At 32.8% G+C, this 17937-nt stretch overlaps 3 protein-coding genes across 3 annotated transcripts; all 3 read right to left on the bottom strand.

Moving 5' to 3' along the window:
* Positions 1 to 443: 443 nt before the first annotated feature.
* Positions 444 to 3220, bottom strand: LOC122595144. The gene is made up of 3 exons (XM_043767462.1): positions 3085 to 3220; positions 2655 to 2857; positions 444 to 913 (listed from the first exon to the last, which is right to left on the bottom strand). Exons 2-3 carry the CDS (start codon positions 2835 to 2837, stop codon positions 629 to 631), a joined length of 468 nt encoding a protein of 155 aa, XP_043623397.1. The 5' UTR covers positions 2838 to 2857; positions 3085 to 3220; the 3' UTR covers positions 444 to 628.
* Positions 3221 to 3979: 759 nt separating this feature from the next.
* LOC122595908 (adenylate kinase 5, chloroplastic) lies at positions 3980 to 9048 on the bottom strand. The gene is made up of 18 exons (XM_043768386.1): positions 8746 to 9048; positions 8051 to 8152; positions 7827 to 7955; positions 7594 to 7728; positions 7361 to 7507; positions 6751 to 6825; positions 6495 to 6585; positions 6358 to 6407; positions 6119 to 6283; positions 5961 to 6041; positions 5707 to 5845; positions 5501 to 5580; positions 5077 to 5142; positions 4903 to 4932; positions 4719 to 4828; positions 4408 to 4545; positions 4303 to 4332; positions 3980 to 4196 (listed from the first exon to the last, which is right to left on the bottom strand). Exons 1-18 carry the CDS (start codon positions 8965 to 8967, stop codon positions 4166 to 4168), a joined length of 1821 nt encoding a protein of 606 aa, XP_043624321.1. The 5' UTR covers positions 8968 to 9048; the 3' UTR covers positions 3980 to 4165.
* Positions 9049 to 11302: 2254 nt separating this feature from the next.
* On the bottom strand, positions 11303 to 14460 carry LOC122598422 (wax ester synthase/diacylglycerol acyltransferase 11-like). Its single transcript, XM_043771017.1, has 7 exons — positions 14218 to 14460; positions 13472 to 14026; positions 13220 to 13286; positions 12705 to 12841; positions 12355 to 12564; positions 11593 to 11730; positions 11303 to 11467 (listed from the first exon to the last, which is right to left on the bottom strand). Exons 1-7 carry the CDS (start codon positions 14458 to 14460, stop codon positions 11303 to 11305), a joined length of 1515 nt encoding a protein of 504 aa, XP_043626952.1.
* Positions 14461 to 17937: the final 3477 nt, after the last annotated feature.

Raw genomic sequence — 17937 nt, 5'->3', positions numbered from 1 at the left:
ATCTCTATACTACATAAATTGTCTTTTAAAAGTATTTTTAGAAAATTGTGATGTGGTAAGTTTACATTTTTACTTAAAAACTCTTTATTTTAATTATGATGTCATAAATATATTTAATTAAAAATAGTTCACTAGATACTTATTTAAAGTTACTAATTTTTTATTATAAATAAATTTTTTTTATAACTATTATGTTATTCAATTCATTACCTCCATATCAATTTATAATTAATAACAAAAATTACATGCATATTTTATAGTTTTATATTTTAATTAAAACGCCCGGGTTAAACCTGGGTAAATTTGCTAGTGTTTTAATATTAAACAAGTTTCTACATTTTCATAAATAAGGAATTAATTTTTTTTATATATAATATAGATAGAGACTTTTAGGAAGTTACAATTCGTAAAACCTTCAAAATATTTTAAAAGATACAAACATGGAAATCTTAATAGACGGTGTGTTATTAACGCCATTTCTGATAGTCTAACAAGTAGCAAAAGTGCAAAACACCAACATACTAAAGAAAAGAGAAGGCTAACCACTATCATTCCATCTATCATACATATCACAAACTAAGGTGTTTTTTAAACGAAACTCAAAAGGACAAATATGGTCAACTTAAGATCAGTTGACTTTAGGCTTTGTGTTTTGTTCTTCTAATGCCCTGTCATACTCTTCCTGATCATCATCTTTGTCCTCAGACTCTTCACTATCAACATCATAATAGCTACTTCTTATCATTCTCAAGCCATTGTTACCATCATCTTCATCCTGAGACTCACCTCCACCAAACTTGACGTCTCTGTGTTTGACCAAAATCCAGCGTAAGAGGCGGTCTTCCTTATTCAGATAATGGAGCTCCTTGTTGAAGTTTGGTGGGGTCATCATTGTCATTTGCATCAGTTGACCCTATGCCATGAACAAGATTTCAACAATTGAGCACCAACTTATTAAAGGTTTTGCTTGGTGGGTCTGTGTATATCAAGTACACAAAGCCAAAAAGTACAATGCTCATTAAGTATCGTTATAGAACAGCAAATTAGCTTATTATCACAATGATGATCTAAATTGAACTATAAATTTATGAGCACTTCAACTAGGTAAACTATAGTCTACAGGTTAATAACATAGACACCATTGAGGGCTAATTCCAAGCATATTATGCGATTATATGAAACAATTTCCGTTATTTGAACAATGTTTCCTCAATCTGTGTACTTATAATTCAACAAGTGGAAACCACACACAGTTGAAGTTGTTCAAACTCTGACCAATGATTAGACAGATGGCATCTACAAAACTAGAAAGCTTAGGTTGACATTTTTCACCTGTTTACAATTACTTATCCAACAAAGACAACGCATAATTTCTTATTAACAGCAGGTCAGCAACAGTCTGACTAATTGGACCTCCAAAAAGCAGCAACCGACAGAATATAGCCCTTATTTTGTCTCCAAAATCTCAAGTATACTATTTAGTTACAACCACACGGGACATAACAATTACTTCTAAAGTCTATAATACTCTCAGTGAACTTCTTCTCAGTTTTAAAGGGCAACGTGTGCACAAACACACAGATTACATAAAAAACTAAGGCAGAATACTGGTATAGACTTTCCCCCTTTTTGTGAAGTGGCAGGGATGGACTTAGAATATGGGTAAAACAGATTGATTTTAGACAAAGGTCTTTCTCATTCCTTATATTCTGTCAGGTTGATCTCTATCGAAATATAAATGAAAGAACCAACAACTTCATGTAGTAATTTTTTCCAACAACCACAACTATGTAGTAGTGTTTTTCCATTTCTCTAAAATAATTGACGGCCAAAACTTTGTCAAGCATCATCATACAACATAGGAATCGTCTACTCTTCTAGTATATAAAAGGAACAACTAGATTTTTTTAAAAAAAAACTATACTCCATTATTTAGGTGGAGTTTGGTTTGTAAATGGATTTGGAATAGGTTTGTATATAGGCATAGGTTTGATAGAAAAGTAGAACAGAGAGAAAGGGTATGATTGTATAAAAAATTGTTTGGTCTAGTTATGGGAATTGATTCGATTTTGCAATTAAACAATTCACACACATAAATTTGATCAAATACTCATTGTTTTCATCACATATAAACGATGGAAATTAAAGAATGATTGCAAATTGGTATGAGTAGAAACTTTTCATACCCAAAAAACTTTTACCACGCGAGAGAATGAAACATAAAAACACGAGAGAATGAAACATAAAAGCTAACTCAATGTAATACATCTTATTCTTGTATCTCAAATAAAAGTCCAAAATTCAAACAACCCCGCATTTTTTTGGAAGTCTATTATTATAGTAACAGATAGATTAATTACCAAAATTTTCAAAAAAATCAAGGCCTCTCATTTGCAACTATTTTTATATAAAACTGAAGATTCCAACTAAGTAATGGTTCAGTTTGTTATCTCAGCCCAAAGAAATTAATATATACAGTGAACCAAGAAAACAAAGATACATAAGAAATGAGAAATCAAAAACTTCATTAACGATGTCAAAATGAAAAACAGACGAACAAAATGAAACTAGGTTGAAGGTAATGATGACAAAACAATTTCTAAATTGCAATATGACAAGATTCATATCAACATTTCTTAAAGTAAACAGCATACCTGATAATATCTGCCATCAAGCTTCTTGATACCGTAACCCAACTGAACGGTCCCAAGCGATTTAAGCTCAGTCAAAACACCATTTCTTCGAAACACGTGTTTACCGACTCGGGAAACCAATTCAATAAGGGAATCCTTTTTAACATGAGGCTTTAACAACAGCATACAATCATAAAGCGGCATCTTCCTAGTTACCCTCCTTTCTGAAAACCAACAATTTATAACTAAATTCTTATTTTCTATTAGATACCCAAAAAGCACACAACTTTTGAATATTAAATCAAAACCCATTATTTTGGTAGCTAAATTTTCAATAAATCATGTATAAATTTGACATTCATAAAACACACACACACACAATTAAAAGAAATGAAAGCAAAAAACCAAATATAAATATATATATATATAAGGGATTGAATAATGTATGTACCTTGAAATTTCAGAAGAAAGTGACACCAAAGTTTATGGGATTTCGCCGGAGATCGGAAATTTAGGGTTTTGAGTGACGGAGGAGCGACGGTGGAGTTGGGGTGTGTTATATGTATTGGAATTATACTTTTGGTGAAGATTTTAAACAGGAGTCCTTTAGGTTTTATGGTATATTTATTTTACCCCCTTTTTTTTGTTTCTATCTTTACATATACGAGTATGATGTATGTCACAACAAAGAGAAATACATGTTTCAAAATACTTATTAAGATAAGTGTGCTAAGAGAAATACCTTGGTTTATTAAGTTTTGCTTTTAGCTAAAGATATACCTAATTTTGATTTTATATGATCAGAGTAATTGATGAATAGAGATATTGTAAAATATCATCGTGTCAGGTTGGGTAACGAGTCAAAATAAATTATGTGAATTTTAGACGTCCATTTCAACTTATTCATTGAAAAGCAAGTGACATGCCAAACTCGAAACAACATCCGATAAGAAGCGTGGCTAGCAATTAGTAAGGAACGAATTTAGCTAATTAGAGTGCCAAACTTGAAACAACATCCGATAAGAAGCATGGCTAGCAACTAGCAAGGAATGAATTTAGCTAATTAGAGGGGTAAGGCGTTGAACAATCACCCACCTAGTTACATAAGAGAGTTTAAACTGATTTTAATTACTCATTTCAACATGTTTATTTCTCGTTTTGATTCTCTAAAATCACCCAACTTTAATAATTTGGTGTTGGGATTGTCGAGACTTTTTTCCACTTATTGTTTTCTTACGGAAAATAACAATTGTTTTACTCTATTCAAATGCTTGTATATAATACATTGAAATGATTCAATTGTTTCTCACTCTGAGGATGAGTACCAAGATGAACATACGGTAGGATAACTGGAAAAATGTTTATGAACTTAAACACGATCAAACTGCCAGAATTTAGTAACAAATAGTTTCAATATCTAAACGAAATGTACATTTTATACGTGATATACAAATGCCGCCTGAAGAGAGAGATTTAGTGAGCAAGTTCTGCTCTCAAAATTGAGTAGATGTTCTTGTTCAAACAAGATCTTTCTATGTTGAAAGAATGCTGTTCAAGAATCCCCTGAAATAGAAAATCACAATACATTAATCAACACTTGAAGATGTGTACAAAAGCTTTAGAACACTAAACAACTAATTAGACAGAACACCGAACAATGGGATCATACCAGAACCCTGATGTCTTCTTAGCTTGATCTCTGCCAGAAGATGATTAATATGTGATTAATACAATATAGGGTTCTCAAATGCTGATAAATTTTTGTATATGGTACCTTGTTCTTCCTTCAAATGCATCGTTTATTTCATCACCAGTTGGCCGACTAGGAAATGTTGACAAAATGACATATTTCTCCTTTCCAGATGGCTCATTTACTCTCTTGAACAACTCATACCGATATGGATAAGCCATCCTGCAAAATTAAATTTCTCATAAATATCAGTAACAATAGAACAGAAGAGCTCTGAATGTCAATTTAGAGAATCAGCGCCATGCAATGATGCAATCAAAGTGATCGTATCAATGAACAAAAGTTCAAACTAAAATTTTCCAGAATTTTTTTTTCCAGAAGGAAATGTTGGTTACCTCAGAGCACCCATAATTGGATACTGTGTTCCTAGAAAATAGAGAAGGCGGAACTGGTAGCACATTTCAAAAGATGCAGCATACTCCAGTCTCTTTTCTCGACCCATAGTCTAGTCAATGAAAATCAGCTTAGAAAACTAGACTGATGTACCACAAAAAAAGTTTACAGGCTCTCTGAACTTACTTGCATTATACCACTTGAAGCCGGTAAATCCTAATCATAAAAAGTAAAAAAAGAATGTCAGTTCCCTTTTTTTCACAAAATTTTCAGATAATAAAGATTTTGGTGCTAGATATGGCCCTTAATACAATACAGAATTACAATATAACAAAAAGAAATGTGACATTTTGTGCCAACCTTAAGCCTAGGATTGATAAGAATGACAGGACGACTGCCAGCAGCATCAGTCATTGCCCTTAGATCCTGCATCATCAAACATGATTACTTGTCAACTGATGGTGTTCTATGCATGTATATTTATACACTATATGTATATTTGTAGAGGAGGTAATTCTGAACTCATTATTTATAAATAGGTTGACTTGGTTTATCTTTCTCTCTAACGGGTCCAAAGTCGCCCAAAGTGTACTCTTAATGTATAAAACCTCCTAAATACGAACTTGGTAATTATATTTGACACACTAATTATCAATAAAAAGTTAAAAAGATTTTGGACAATATCTGTTTCATGTCAGCCAAGCATAACCCATTTGGCCCATAACCCAACCCGCCAGTCTTGCCCATTTTTGCACCTATATAAATTTGATCTTAGAGTTTTTACGTCAATGATGCAATTTCCCATGGCATTTTGAGGAGCCACTAAGATGAAGATGTCATCTACTTCATCAACCTCTTTGCCACCTGCAGGACACCAAACCACATACAGATCCAATATTAACTATTTTATGCAAGCACTATTGACCTATGAATTGAAAATCATCTTACGAGAGAAGCATATTCATTTGTAATGATTTCATAGTCTAGTACCTATAGAACCAATGTTTATAAAGTTCCCCATTGCACCATCGCTACCCCAGTCCATGAACTCCAAAATCTTCCGTGTCCCTGCAAGCTGCAATGGTATCCCTGCAAGTGCTCCTTCTCCCATAGATCCTTGAACGCAAACCTGCATTGTTATTTCTATTCAATGTAAGGTATATCTAGAGTTTAGTATACTTAAACTACCATTCTGACACACCTCTTTTCAGATGCATATTGTGTCAGAACCATGATAAATATACCTTGACACGCTTTCCATCATCGGCAAATGATAGAGCAAGAACTCGAACAAGTTCCATCAAAGTACCTATCCGATATACATCCTGTTTATAAATAATTAAAGATATATATTAAACTCTAAGTAACAAATCAGTAATTAAAAGGGATAATTGTCCCTCACCTGTTCAGGGTTCAGCTCTGGAATATTGATCTCCACCTTTACTCGAATTTTTCCATCGTTGATAGCTCTTTGGGTAGCTTGAAGCACATCATCGTAAAAATATTCCCTTATTTCTCTGGAATGAGGGATGTTATTTAAATTGGTGGGAATCCCTCTCCAGCTTTCCTGTAAAAGTTTAAGATAGCAAGTAAAATTATAGAACTAACAGATATAAAATTTAAGATAGCATAACCACGTACCTTGGTTGCAGGTGACTTGCTAAATTGGCTATCAAGTTTAGTAGCATTTTCTGGTTATTGAAACAAAGAAAGTTACAAAATCATAAGGTTATCATATATTAAACATGTTTTTAGCTTTTTAGCATAAATATACTTGCCTGACTTTCTCGTCTCCCTTTCTTTCTGAACTTGCAAAAGCAAAGAGCTCATTTCACCAAAAATTACATCTTTGGAACGGTTTCCGTCAATCTATCAAAAAAACACACACCACCACACCCCAAAAAATAACCACTCACTAGTTAAATGAAAGGAGACAAAGTGATGTGATATAGAAATGTAGATACATAAGTTCATTAAAAGGTCTGAATATGGAGATATCATAAATCATCTGCAAACATGATTCAACCTAAATACCTTCGTTAAAAGGTCAGAATACGTGGATAATATTGCTTCCACATTCTGCTTATAAATTTGCAGACGTGATTTCACCTAGGAGACATGAAAGAGAAACTTTAGCATGATAATAATTGCAATGTTTCTTCATATAATTGTGTTACACTGGCTGACACCTGAACATCAAGGTCAAGTATTATGTAGAAAATAATATACAAAGAATAAAAAACGATGAGTCAATGAAATCAAACAACCTAAAGGTGGCAACATGAGCAGGTAAGGGCAGTTGGGTAATGGGTCAAGACAGGTCATTTATTAGTATGAGCCGAGTCATATTGAACCACAACCAGTTGTTTATCCAGTCATTTTATTTTTAAGAAGAGGAGTTAACGGGATAATTACAATACCAAAACAATATTATTATAGAGAATAATCTAAATCTTTGAACAAAATGATTTATGAGGTTGTATGCAATAAAATAGATGTTTAGTGACTTTGATTTTGCGTTAACCCATTTCCCCTATGGCTCAGATATTGAATTTGAACCATATGACATACAAGCTTATCCAAGTCGACTCATTCTTAAGTAACAGGTTAAAATTGTTACCTTTATTATCCCTACAAATATTACCTTTTCTTCTGTGTCGTCAGGCCGAGTTATGAGTCTTGCTTTGACTTCCTCAGTTTCCGGAGGGAAGTTCTTAATATGGTAAATCTTTCCTGTTTCAGGATCCAACCTTCTACCAACACATCTGTCGATTAGAATTTCATCAGGGACCTGTGAGTATGCTTTATATTGTTAAGGTTAAATCTAACTCATACAACTTAAATGACCTACTTTCAATAGAGATTTTAAATACATACATCTAGAAGAATGAACACGTCGGGTCTGATCTTCATTTTCTCCAATGATTGTGCTTGGGCAAAACTTCGCGGAAAACCATCTAAAAGCCATCCCTTTTCTTTTGCATCTTCTCGGGATAGTCTCCCAATTACCATCTGCAAATTTAACATGTTTTTTTTCCATTGTTTTATATAAAAAAAGGGAAAAAAAGAAAAAAGAAGCAGCGTTAAGAAATTAAATCTATATATTATACAGCTGTGACAACTTCATCTGGAACAAGGCGTCCGGAATTCATGTACTCTTTTGCTTGGTTTCCAACTTCAGAACCTGCTGCCACTTCACTTCTAAGTAAATCTCCAGTTGATATGTGCACCAATCCAAACTGAAGTACACAAATAAATACGAGTAGTATAAAACTAGAGATATAAAAAAACAATGTAGTAGACTGAAAAATCAATATAGCCATATTTAGTTCACCTTTTGAACAATCATCTCACATTGAGTCCCTTTGCCTGATGCAGGTGCCCCTGATATCATAACCTTTAATGGCTCACTTTGTGAACACCTCACCTTGAGTCCCTATTTTTAGTAAAATGTATCGTTTTGACAACATTATCACATGTTTAATGGTTACGTGCTAGACAACTATAGCCCGAAATCTAAGTACGCATCCAACTTTAAATGTTTCTAGTGTGTGTTTCCAACTTTCAAATATTAATCATGTCAACTTATATAGATGTCACGTCAGCAAAAGAACCATCAGATACATATAACAACAATATTGAAAGTTGGATACATACAAATGCTACAAACTAAAGTTGCTTACATTCCAAACACTTATGTTTAGTACACGTATGCAATATAAGGACTAAATCTTGAGTTAACTACAGTATAACACATAAATTGAACTTTGATAATATATACTTCAAGTAAAATAAATTTTGTTTTGACCTTGCAAGTCAAAGTAAGTAACCAATGACATTGACTGCAAAATGTTGTAGTATAAAAAAAAAAGTCAATTAAACGTCCAAAACAATCATCACCGAAATATTCCCATAAACACAACTTTCATAGAAACATTTTCACAAACACCTCACGTTCACCATGATTACATCCAAATACATATAATCAAGTAAATAACAGTATGATGACGTAAAGTATAGATAACCAACCTTGGTTTTTGGGGAGATATTGAAATGGGTTTTATTATGATACTTATAAACAACATTCGATAAAGTAGTAATAGTTTGTTGGAGGTGGTGATGATGATATTGAAAAGAAAGTGAGGGATGGGAAGTGTAACCGGAAGAAATATGAGGGGGTGTGAATCGAATGTTTTGGCAATTGAATGAAGAAGAAGAAGAAGTTGCAGCGTAGTAGTGGTAGTTCAACATAACGAACGATGATGATTAAGAAGACAGTTTTTTGTTTCTTTTTGTTGCTGCTGTGTGTGATCGAGTGGAGAGTATTTAGTTATAACGGATAAACGGTCACCACACACACATATATATATATACTTACAATAAAATAAATCAATATACAACCCAGTATTAGAAAATAGTTGGTGTAAAGTACGACCGATTAGAGACATTTTCGAAATCAATAAATATGTGGGTTTAAGTAAGAGAAACAACAAGATTTTCAAAGTGATAGTTTTTGTGACATGTTGGTGCTTATAGAAAGCAAGTAACGAAAAAAGATTCAACGGCAGTAACGTGAAAGTAGAAAAGGTGTTCCACAAAATCAAGATGACTAGTTTCCTATGGTTCAAAAATAGAACAAGAAACTGCAATTTTAGTTTGCTAGATTGGAATGCTTTCGATGTTTATATGTAAATATTACTTGTAAGTTATCGGACACTCCTCATTTTGGAGTTGACGACTTGTGAATGAAAGTTTACTTTTCAAAAAAAAAAAAAATAGTTAGAATATACCTAGGTAATGCGTCGACGGTATAGTGTGATGGATATCTCTTATATTAATAAAGTAAATTTGTTATGACATCATGTTTTTTTTAAAAAATTGCTTACATGGCTCTAAAATATTTACTTGCATGAATCCTTGATAGATACTAATTTTGTTAATGTGATGTCATTTCCCTATTAACAATGTTACATCAAATTCATATTTTTACATGTTACTCTTTTAACCTCGTATATTGAACATTTAAAACAAAGTATTATCGTTGGAGTGTTTAAACAAAGAGTTAGTTGATTTTACTTTTCGAATCAATTTATAATGTATCAACAAATAATATAAATAATTATATATTTTTGTTTGTAAAGTTTTTATTAGATAACCCGGGTTTGTTTCGCTAGTTTTAGAAAATAAGAAACTTGTGGTGTAAATTAATTCATTTATTGTAAAATAGTCATTTTTCATGTTAAAAAAATCCATTTTTTAACATGAGTTTAGAATTTTATTAAGTAGTGTAGATATGAAAAAAGTAGGTCTTATCTCACACTCAAATTAAGTGTTTTTCACCCATAATTGATTTTATGAAACAACATCACGATTTTGAAACTCCTATATACAACAGGATACAAAATAGCAGATTAGACCAACATTACAACAAAATTTGATGTGTCAAAATGAAATATATTGTATCCCGCAAAGCATGGGGCTAAAAATCCTTGTTTTAAACAAAACTATGACCTGTGATTAAAAACCTTGAGCTCTTATTAAATCATTTTTTTAATAAAAAAATTAAAATACTTATGTGACGGGATATGCTTGTGGATACAACTCACAAGTAATGGTAATTAAGACAAGTACACTAATTATAAACAAAAATCAGATTCAAAAGAATCAGTATTGTCAAAGGAAAACTTGAGATAATCAGACGTTTGTTAAGTGGTTGAGAGTCATCTGGACACTTACCTGACTGGGGGATTAATGAGTACCAAATGGTACATGAGATTGAGGGGTTTCCATCTAATTACTCTTTTTTTTAGAAAATCAGATTGTGTAAATCAGAATGTGCAGTTCACAACTAATTGATAATACATTTATCGAAATTGTAAAAATCTAAATTCAGAATTTGCCCCAAACTATGTTTTGTTAAAGTGAAATTGTAACTAGTTTGAAACATATATATCTATCAAAATAGAGCGAAAATATAAATATTTATTAATATAACTTCATTTTTATCTATCTCCAAATGATGATGTATTGAACGACAAATATGTCTTATTATTTTATATCCTTTAGTTCCTTACAAAAATGAAATCAAACTAATTATTTTCATGCGATCCGTTTGTCGCAACACCTTATGCTTGTCCATTGGTCTGCCCGCCAAGAAACGGGCTAAATCTTATGGCGTTGGGCCTTTCTCTTGGGCCACAATTGATGGGAATCAAATAATTACAGTCTTACAGATATAAAGGATTAAATTTGTTCCATCACTGATTCACTTCCATGTACTAAACATACGAGCTTGATTTCGAGCACACTTTTCCAAAGTTATTTGACCTAGAGTCGAATAATTATTAAACGACCCGAACTTAAATCTCACGACACTTGCTCTTAAATAAGTTGTACTAGTACGTATGATATGAATCATATGATGATGATTGTACCTAACAAAAATTACTCTCATCGTTTAAAGAAAATAATAACTTAAAACATGTTATATGTTTTGGTACACTAATTAATAGACAAGATGAATGAAACATGTAGATATATGTAGAAAATATAATTAAGGGATCACTAATTTCGCTGCTTTTTTTCTTTACTTGTTTTTGGCGCTCTCTAATGCCAAAGCAGAAATCTTGATGAGTCTAAGGGATTCCTCAAGATCGTCAGATAGCCTTTGAGGATCGGGTATGGTTTCTTCGTCTGCTGATATCACAAACGTCAATTTATCCATATAACTCACTATATGAATCATCAATGCCTGCAACAACATCTTTAATTTGTTACATAATTCTACAATTAGTAAAAATATTATATAAGAAAAAAGAGTTGATCGCCTTATTTTTATCATAAAACTGAATTTATAAGATGTGCAGCAGGACATACATTAGGTTGTCCATAGCAACTGGGAGCAAGGTAAGCGCAATCATGCCCATAAAATGTGACTTCTTCTTGTGGCCCAGGCACGTTGGTGAACCATAAGGTTGTATTAAAGAAAACCTTATGGTTTAACTTTCCTACAGTCTGCACAATACATTTGCCAAGAAATTTTTTTCTTAAATGCATATATATACGCTCTTATAGGTGTCCGGTCTTTGAAACCAGACCGCAGTTAAAAGCCCGTCAACTAGCTATGTTTTCATACAAAAACATTATAACAGGTAAATCGATCTGTTTTTATAAATTATGGATTCGTCAATGTAAATTGAATCCAGAATTTATAAATCCGGATTAAAGCTTTAATGTGTACATAGTCGATGGATGGCTGTCCGTATTTATAAATTGTGGATTTACATGTAAAGATGATACCGGATTTTATACTTCCGGATTCAAGAGACAAAAATGACATGATGTGACACATATATAGATGACATGACAACAATATGTGGAACCATATTTATACAAATCGATCCGGATTTATCAAGTAGTCTTTTTTCTTTTAAATCAAATTCATGAAACAATTAATGGTTCTAGTAATAAATATCTTCAAAAATCAATTAATAACAGTAAGATTTAAAGATAGATTGAATTAATCTATCATGAATATATATATTGTTTTCATTGCTGGTAAGTTGATCGAAGTTAACTTGTGATATATGTGCAAAAACATATAAATATATGTGCATACACACGACCGACCGTACGTACCTTAATCCCAAACAGCTTGAGAACCAAGTAAACAACGAAATAAGTGTACAAGGGTTCCAAAGAGGCTTTCTTTCGATCGATGACTGCTTTGGCTTCTTTCACGTAGTCCAAGGGATTGCTTTTGAATCCAATCGTGAACGGGAGAAGCACGTACCCAATCTGGTTTCCCCATCGACTCGTCCTTCCTGTTTTCATTGTTTCAACAAGAGTCTAGTGCATATGTGAAGCACCAAACATATATAAGAAAAAAATATTACTCCGATCCGTATATATGTTGATAAAATAATTAAGAAATTAATTGGGCAACATATGTACACACGCAAGGCCGGGAATTGAAATCATGAACTTACATCGATCCTGGTGGTCGCTCGAAGGTTAAAAAAGAATGTGGCACGAAGGCGAATGTTTTTGGGAATGGCATCATCATTATTTCCGTTACTACTACTATGACTATGATGTGTGCCGCCATTAACATTCGTAATTTCACCTGAAAATCAAATTATTAATTGTGAATATGTCATCAATCAAGACTATATATATATATTGCTACTCGTATAGTTTTAATCGGTAGGTTCTTATAATTTAGCAGTAGGAAGGATAGGAATGTCATCACGGCGTACAACTATATATATATATATATATAGTGTCGATCGTGAAAATTAATCAGATGGCGCGCGTACCCAAATTAATACTCCTTATGAAGTTAGTTTTTTTTTTCTTCAATAGAGTGAAAAGATTTTTAATTAGGTGATCGATCCAAGGAAGAAAGCAAAATAATCCAGAAATAAATTCGATCTGATCGATCTTTTTTTGTGAAAATCAATATATCATATATATACAGTAGTACTAATTAAAGAAAACTTACTGTATCTACGATTTAGGTAGCGCGATAAACCGGCCTGAGTGACTCCAAGCACAACATCATTCAACGTCTCCAACATCGATCATCGTCATGTAAACCATCACAATCAGATAATTGATATTGTTCATTATATTATATATATGTCAATAGTATATTGTTTAAATTTACTTGATATATATAAAAAAAAAGAAGCTGTTTAATGTTTTGTGACTATATATAAGATTACCTTATTAAATTAATATGAACTTAACTCACCACATCCATGGCATTCTTCACCGTCTTTATGTCGGCCAAGCTGACGTTCTTACGAACAAAACGCCTAGGTCTATTTTCAACACCGACGGAGCCTTTCAACGGCGTTTCGGTGTCTTTAAGAAACAATACCGTAAACACAAACATCATAACCGCAACAAGGGAGTTCCAAAACACTTCTAAAGGTGACCACCAATTAGTAAGCTTGATGTAACCCGTTTCTTTGCTGACCGGGAGCGTTGGCAAGGCTCCAGGGTCCGACGACTGGCGTGTGCAAGCAAGAAGAAGAGTCATCAAAGACAAACCATCACCTAAAGAATGGTGGAACCGGAAAAACCCTGTCCCTTGAGCATCGGCCGTCTTGATGTCAAGAATGTGAAGGTCCCATAAAGGTTTTGAGTTCTCGATGTGAGATTTGCTGAGGTTTGACATGTAATCGTCCACAAACTTGTCTGGAAACTCGATGTCGTTTGGATCTAGTTTTGGGACTATAACATGGTTGTCGATGTTCACATTTGTTGGAACCCATTTGATACTCCCGCTTACTTCATCAACAACCTGATGATGAAATGTCATTAATTATATATGCAGGCAAAAATTTAGACAGCTAAAGAATCTGTATATACTCACGGATTTTATTTTCTCACGTACATCATATATATAGTTAAACTTATTAATAGCCTATAACTAAAAAATGACCTCCAATAATTCAATAGTTTTGTAAATAGAAGATAACAATGTTACTTTACCTGCAAGCTAGAGAAACGAGGATGTCGAAGGAGAGAATGAACAAGATTTTGTTTGACAACATCAGAGTTGATTCTAGTCTTGCAACCCATCATGGCTATGATATACACATTGGAGCCTGGCTCATGAAATAGCCTAGCCATTGGGCTCAAAAGTTGGTCTTGTTCCTTGAATCTTGACGAGTCATCTTTGGTGGTGGTAGTTTTGATTTGTCTAAGACTATTGGGAACTTGTGAGGAATCCATATTTAAGCTTGTTCGTTTCATGAATGCATGGCCTCCTTTATAAACGAAACCATGTCCTTAATGACTTTTTTTGCTTTATTATAACTCCATTCTCAACTTATATGTAAGAGATTATATACACAATAAAATTTAACCAAACACATTAGGTATACGTCATATATATGTTTAAAGTATACATATGGGTGATATTTGTACACCAGCCATACACCACTAAAAATGCATGACATGATTGTGTACAATATTTTATAACATATTTGGTAGTATACGGTCAAAAATTGATAATAAGTATTGATAACCCACATATATAATATATGCAAAGCATGAAAATTTTATCCGTATATATGTATAGGTAAATTAACATAATTAACCATAAGGACTATAATTTGAAAAGCCTTTTAGTCAAGTAAAACTTATACCTAGGCTGTAAGGTCACGTACGTGTAATCGGTTAGGAAAGAAGATTGGGTTTACGGAGGGATTTGATGCTTTTTTCATTTGTGGTTATGATACCAAGTATTTAAGTCCATGTAGTTTTCATTTCTTGCCTTATAGAGTAAAGCAAGTATGCTTATATAATCAAAAGCTACTAGTTTGTTTCAAATACCTTTCAACTACTCACCTTTTAGGTGATCAATACGAATTTTTGTTAGCAAATACTTTATATATTATAAGAGTAATGATACCACCATCGTGTGATTATATGTGCTTACAAATAAATGTCATGAGTAACAAGTTAGACAAGTTGAAAACCTATATCTTGTGATTCAAGTGTGGGGATAGTGTTTTATTGGGCATAGGTCATGAGTTTTATATGGCCTTTGCTCTGGATATGAGAATGTTCTCACTCACTTATCTTTTTTATATTTTTTTAATAATAGCCTACCTTTTTATTTAATTTATATTTGTGACAAGTTACATTTTATTGTCGTCAATCTGTTTTCATTTTCTTGTTCATTTTAAGTAGTCACGTTTCATAATGGTGTTTTAGACATGTCTATGATTGAATGAGTACATAGCGTTTACAATTATTAGATTGTATGTCTTACATGTACGTGATAACTTATTTTTATGTCTTATTTAACCATAAAGCTTCTAGAACTAGCTAGTCCTCTTTTAACCATCATGTGATATGAGAATGGAAAAGGCCAAAAGAGTGAAAAATCTTGTTAACCAAGATATAACGATGTAACCTGACATATTTTAGCTTTAAAAGGGCGATATGCCATAATTCGTGTATAATGTTTAATATTTCTTAGAAACTCTTTTTGTTCTTTGGCCGTTACAATTAAAAAAATGATATGTAATTAGTATTCTTACAGATACGCATTTATCCACAAAAATACTCGTCTTCTTGTGATAGCCAGCCAAATTAACATCTGATTTCTGTACACATGCATTTTTTTTTTTCCTCATATAATATTCCTTTTGTCGCTTTTTTTTACTAACAGAAAAATATTTTGTCAAGTACATGAGCAATTACTTGTCAAAGTTACTTATTTCATATTAAAATACTTTTTGATATGTGATTTTTGTCGAATTGAAGTTCAATCTATATACTTTTATCAGAGCAATATTTTTTGTTCATATGTAACTCCAGCGTCCCAATTATTTCGCTAGACAAGCATCATAAGTACTAGCATTTTAAAATCACATGTTTTATACGGCACTCTGGATGAACTAATAAATATATATAACATGTATCCCACTTTTAGTTAAACAAACTGACTTATATATGAAACGAATCATAAAACTGTGGGCCTTTGGCAAGTTTCTGTAGCAACACAGTAATAATATAGTGACTCATAACTATAGACATCGTGATGTAACATGGCTAGCTGGTCATCGATCGCTATAGAATTGGGTAGCACCGATCGCTATAAGCATTAACTTCGAAACATTGAAATCCGAAACTCTAAATAGGTCAATTTTCATGATAGTAAGAAAAGAAACATATACCATTAGGTGCTATTTTAAAATCTATGTTGTAGTATGTAAGAATCTCAATATTATACTGTGACTAATAAATGTATTGACTCATAGAAGAAAAGGAACTTTCATTTTTCGATTTATATTGATCCAATGATTTCAAACTTTCAATTTTCATTTAAAATAATTTGGAACATGAGTGTGAGAGGTCACACCTGACCTGCCCTAAAGCTGATTTGGTATCTCGACACCGGCCGCACCACCCTCTACACCCTTCCCTTTCGGCCCACACAGGTTCGGGCAAGTTGCCTTGTCAAGTTCGATGTTGATATTTTCTATTATGTAAGTGGGTATATATATTTATTACAAAAAGAAAAATGATAAATTCTCTATGTCTGTCTCATGCTCAAAATATGTATTCCAGATCGATATGTATTTCAACAAAGCATTAGCAAATTTCTTTTTACCTGAAAACAGATTACTTTTGCAGTTAAAGGCCGATATTAATTTTAAAACTAAGAGGACGGACTAACAATGTCAAGAATCTGGTAATTGTGGCTCAAATCATATTATACATGAGGTCTAATTTTTAATGTAATCATGGGTCTAATTCTAAAACAAAGCATTAGCAATTTCTTTTTACCCGAAAATGTAGCTAATTCAAAGGCCTTAATGTAATCATGGCCAAGAGGTCTAATATAGTAATATGTAACCTAAGACCTCAAGCATAAACGAGTTTGCTTACCAAGTCAAACTGGTCCAACCCATAATCAAGACGCATGCCATGGTATTCAGGTATTCAAACACAAACAAACAGCATGGCAGCGCCATTGCTATGACATCTTTGAGGGTAGACCCAACTCCCAAGCCCTTGGCAAACGTTACATGTATCCAATTTAGACGATTAGCTACATTTTGGCACTACATTTTAGCCTAAACCATCTAGTTTCTTCAATCATCAAACTTCCTTGAAGAGTTTGAATTCAGGGCTTTGTTCCACCAGCTCAACAATGATGGTTGACAAGATTTCCCATTTCTTGTTATATGGCCTGATTGGTTGGGACAAGGACTACAATGCCAAACTAACTCCAAACTAAATCAAGCCTAATGACAACATCAATAACCAAAAAAAATCTCAAATGTCTGCGATTATAAAGTCATGAGGTTATAACCAAGACTTAACTCTTTCTGTCTTTAACTGTGCAAAGACAGTCAAAACGACATTGTTTTATCAAGTTCCACATCGACTAGTCTAACTTGATCATATAATAATTTCAGCTTAACAATGTCAAAAGTTGAAGCAAACTGGACCGAGACTATTGCCCTTATAATCAATCTCCATAAAAGTCCATCACCAACCATGAGTTATTGGCGTTTTTTGTTCATAATTATGGTTCCTGGTATCTATTATGCTAACTAATTTTACAAGATCAGAAGCAACTATGCACACTCAAACCTGGCAAAAGTTATCCAACTATATATGATTAACATGATCCGCAACAATGATTGAATCAAATATATATATAGAAACCAATTGGAAGATATGACATAC

Source organism: Erigeron canadensis, chromosome 4, assembly GCF_010389155.1.
Source record: "Erigeron canadensis isolate Cc75 chromosome 4, C_canadensis_v1, whole genome shotgun sequence".
Lineage (NCBI taxonomy): Eukaryota > Viridiplantae > Streptophyta > Magnoliopsida > Asterales > Asteraceae > Erigeron > Erigeron canadensis.
This window is presented reverse-complemented; position numbering and strand designations above follow the sequence as displayed.

Coding starts and splice junctions, on each gene's coding strand:
- LOC122595144 (XM_043767462.1), bottom strand. CDS start 2,837: ATGCCGCTTTATGATTGTATGCTGTTGTTAAAGCCTCATGTTAAAAAG. Junction 914..2,654: donor TTGATGGCAGATATTATCAG/GTATGCTGTTTA, acceptor TTCATGGCATAG/GGTCAACTGATGCAAATGAC.
- LOC122595908 (XM_043768386.1), bottom strand. CDS start 8,967: ATGTTGAACTACCACTACTACGCTGCAACTTCTTCTTCTTCTTCATTC. Junction 7,956..8,050: donor GTGAGATGATTGTTCAAAAG/GTGAACTAAATA, acceptor TGTGTACTTCAG/TTTGGATTGGTGCACATATC. Junction 5,581..5,706: donor TATAAACATTGGTTCTATAG/GTACTAGACTAT, acceptor GGTGTCCTGCAG/GTGGCAAAGAGGTTGATGAA.
- LOC122598422 (XM_043771017.1), bottom strand. CDS start 14,460: ATGGATTCCTCACAAGTTCCCAATAGTCTTAGACAAATCAAAACTACC. Junction 14,027..14,217: donor CTCGTTTCTCTAGCTTGCAG/GTAAAGTAACAT, acceptor TTTCATCATCAG/GTTGTTGATGAAGTAAGCGG. Junction 13,287..13,471: donor TGAAGAATGCCATGGATGTG/GTGAGTTAAGTT, acceptor TCGATGTTGGAG/ACGTTGAATGATGTTGTGCT.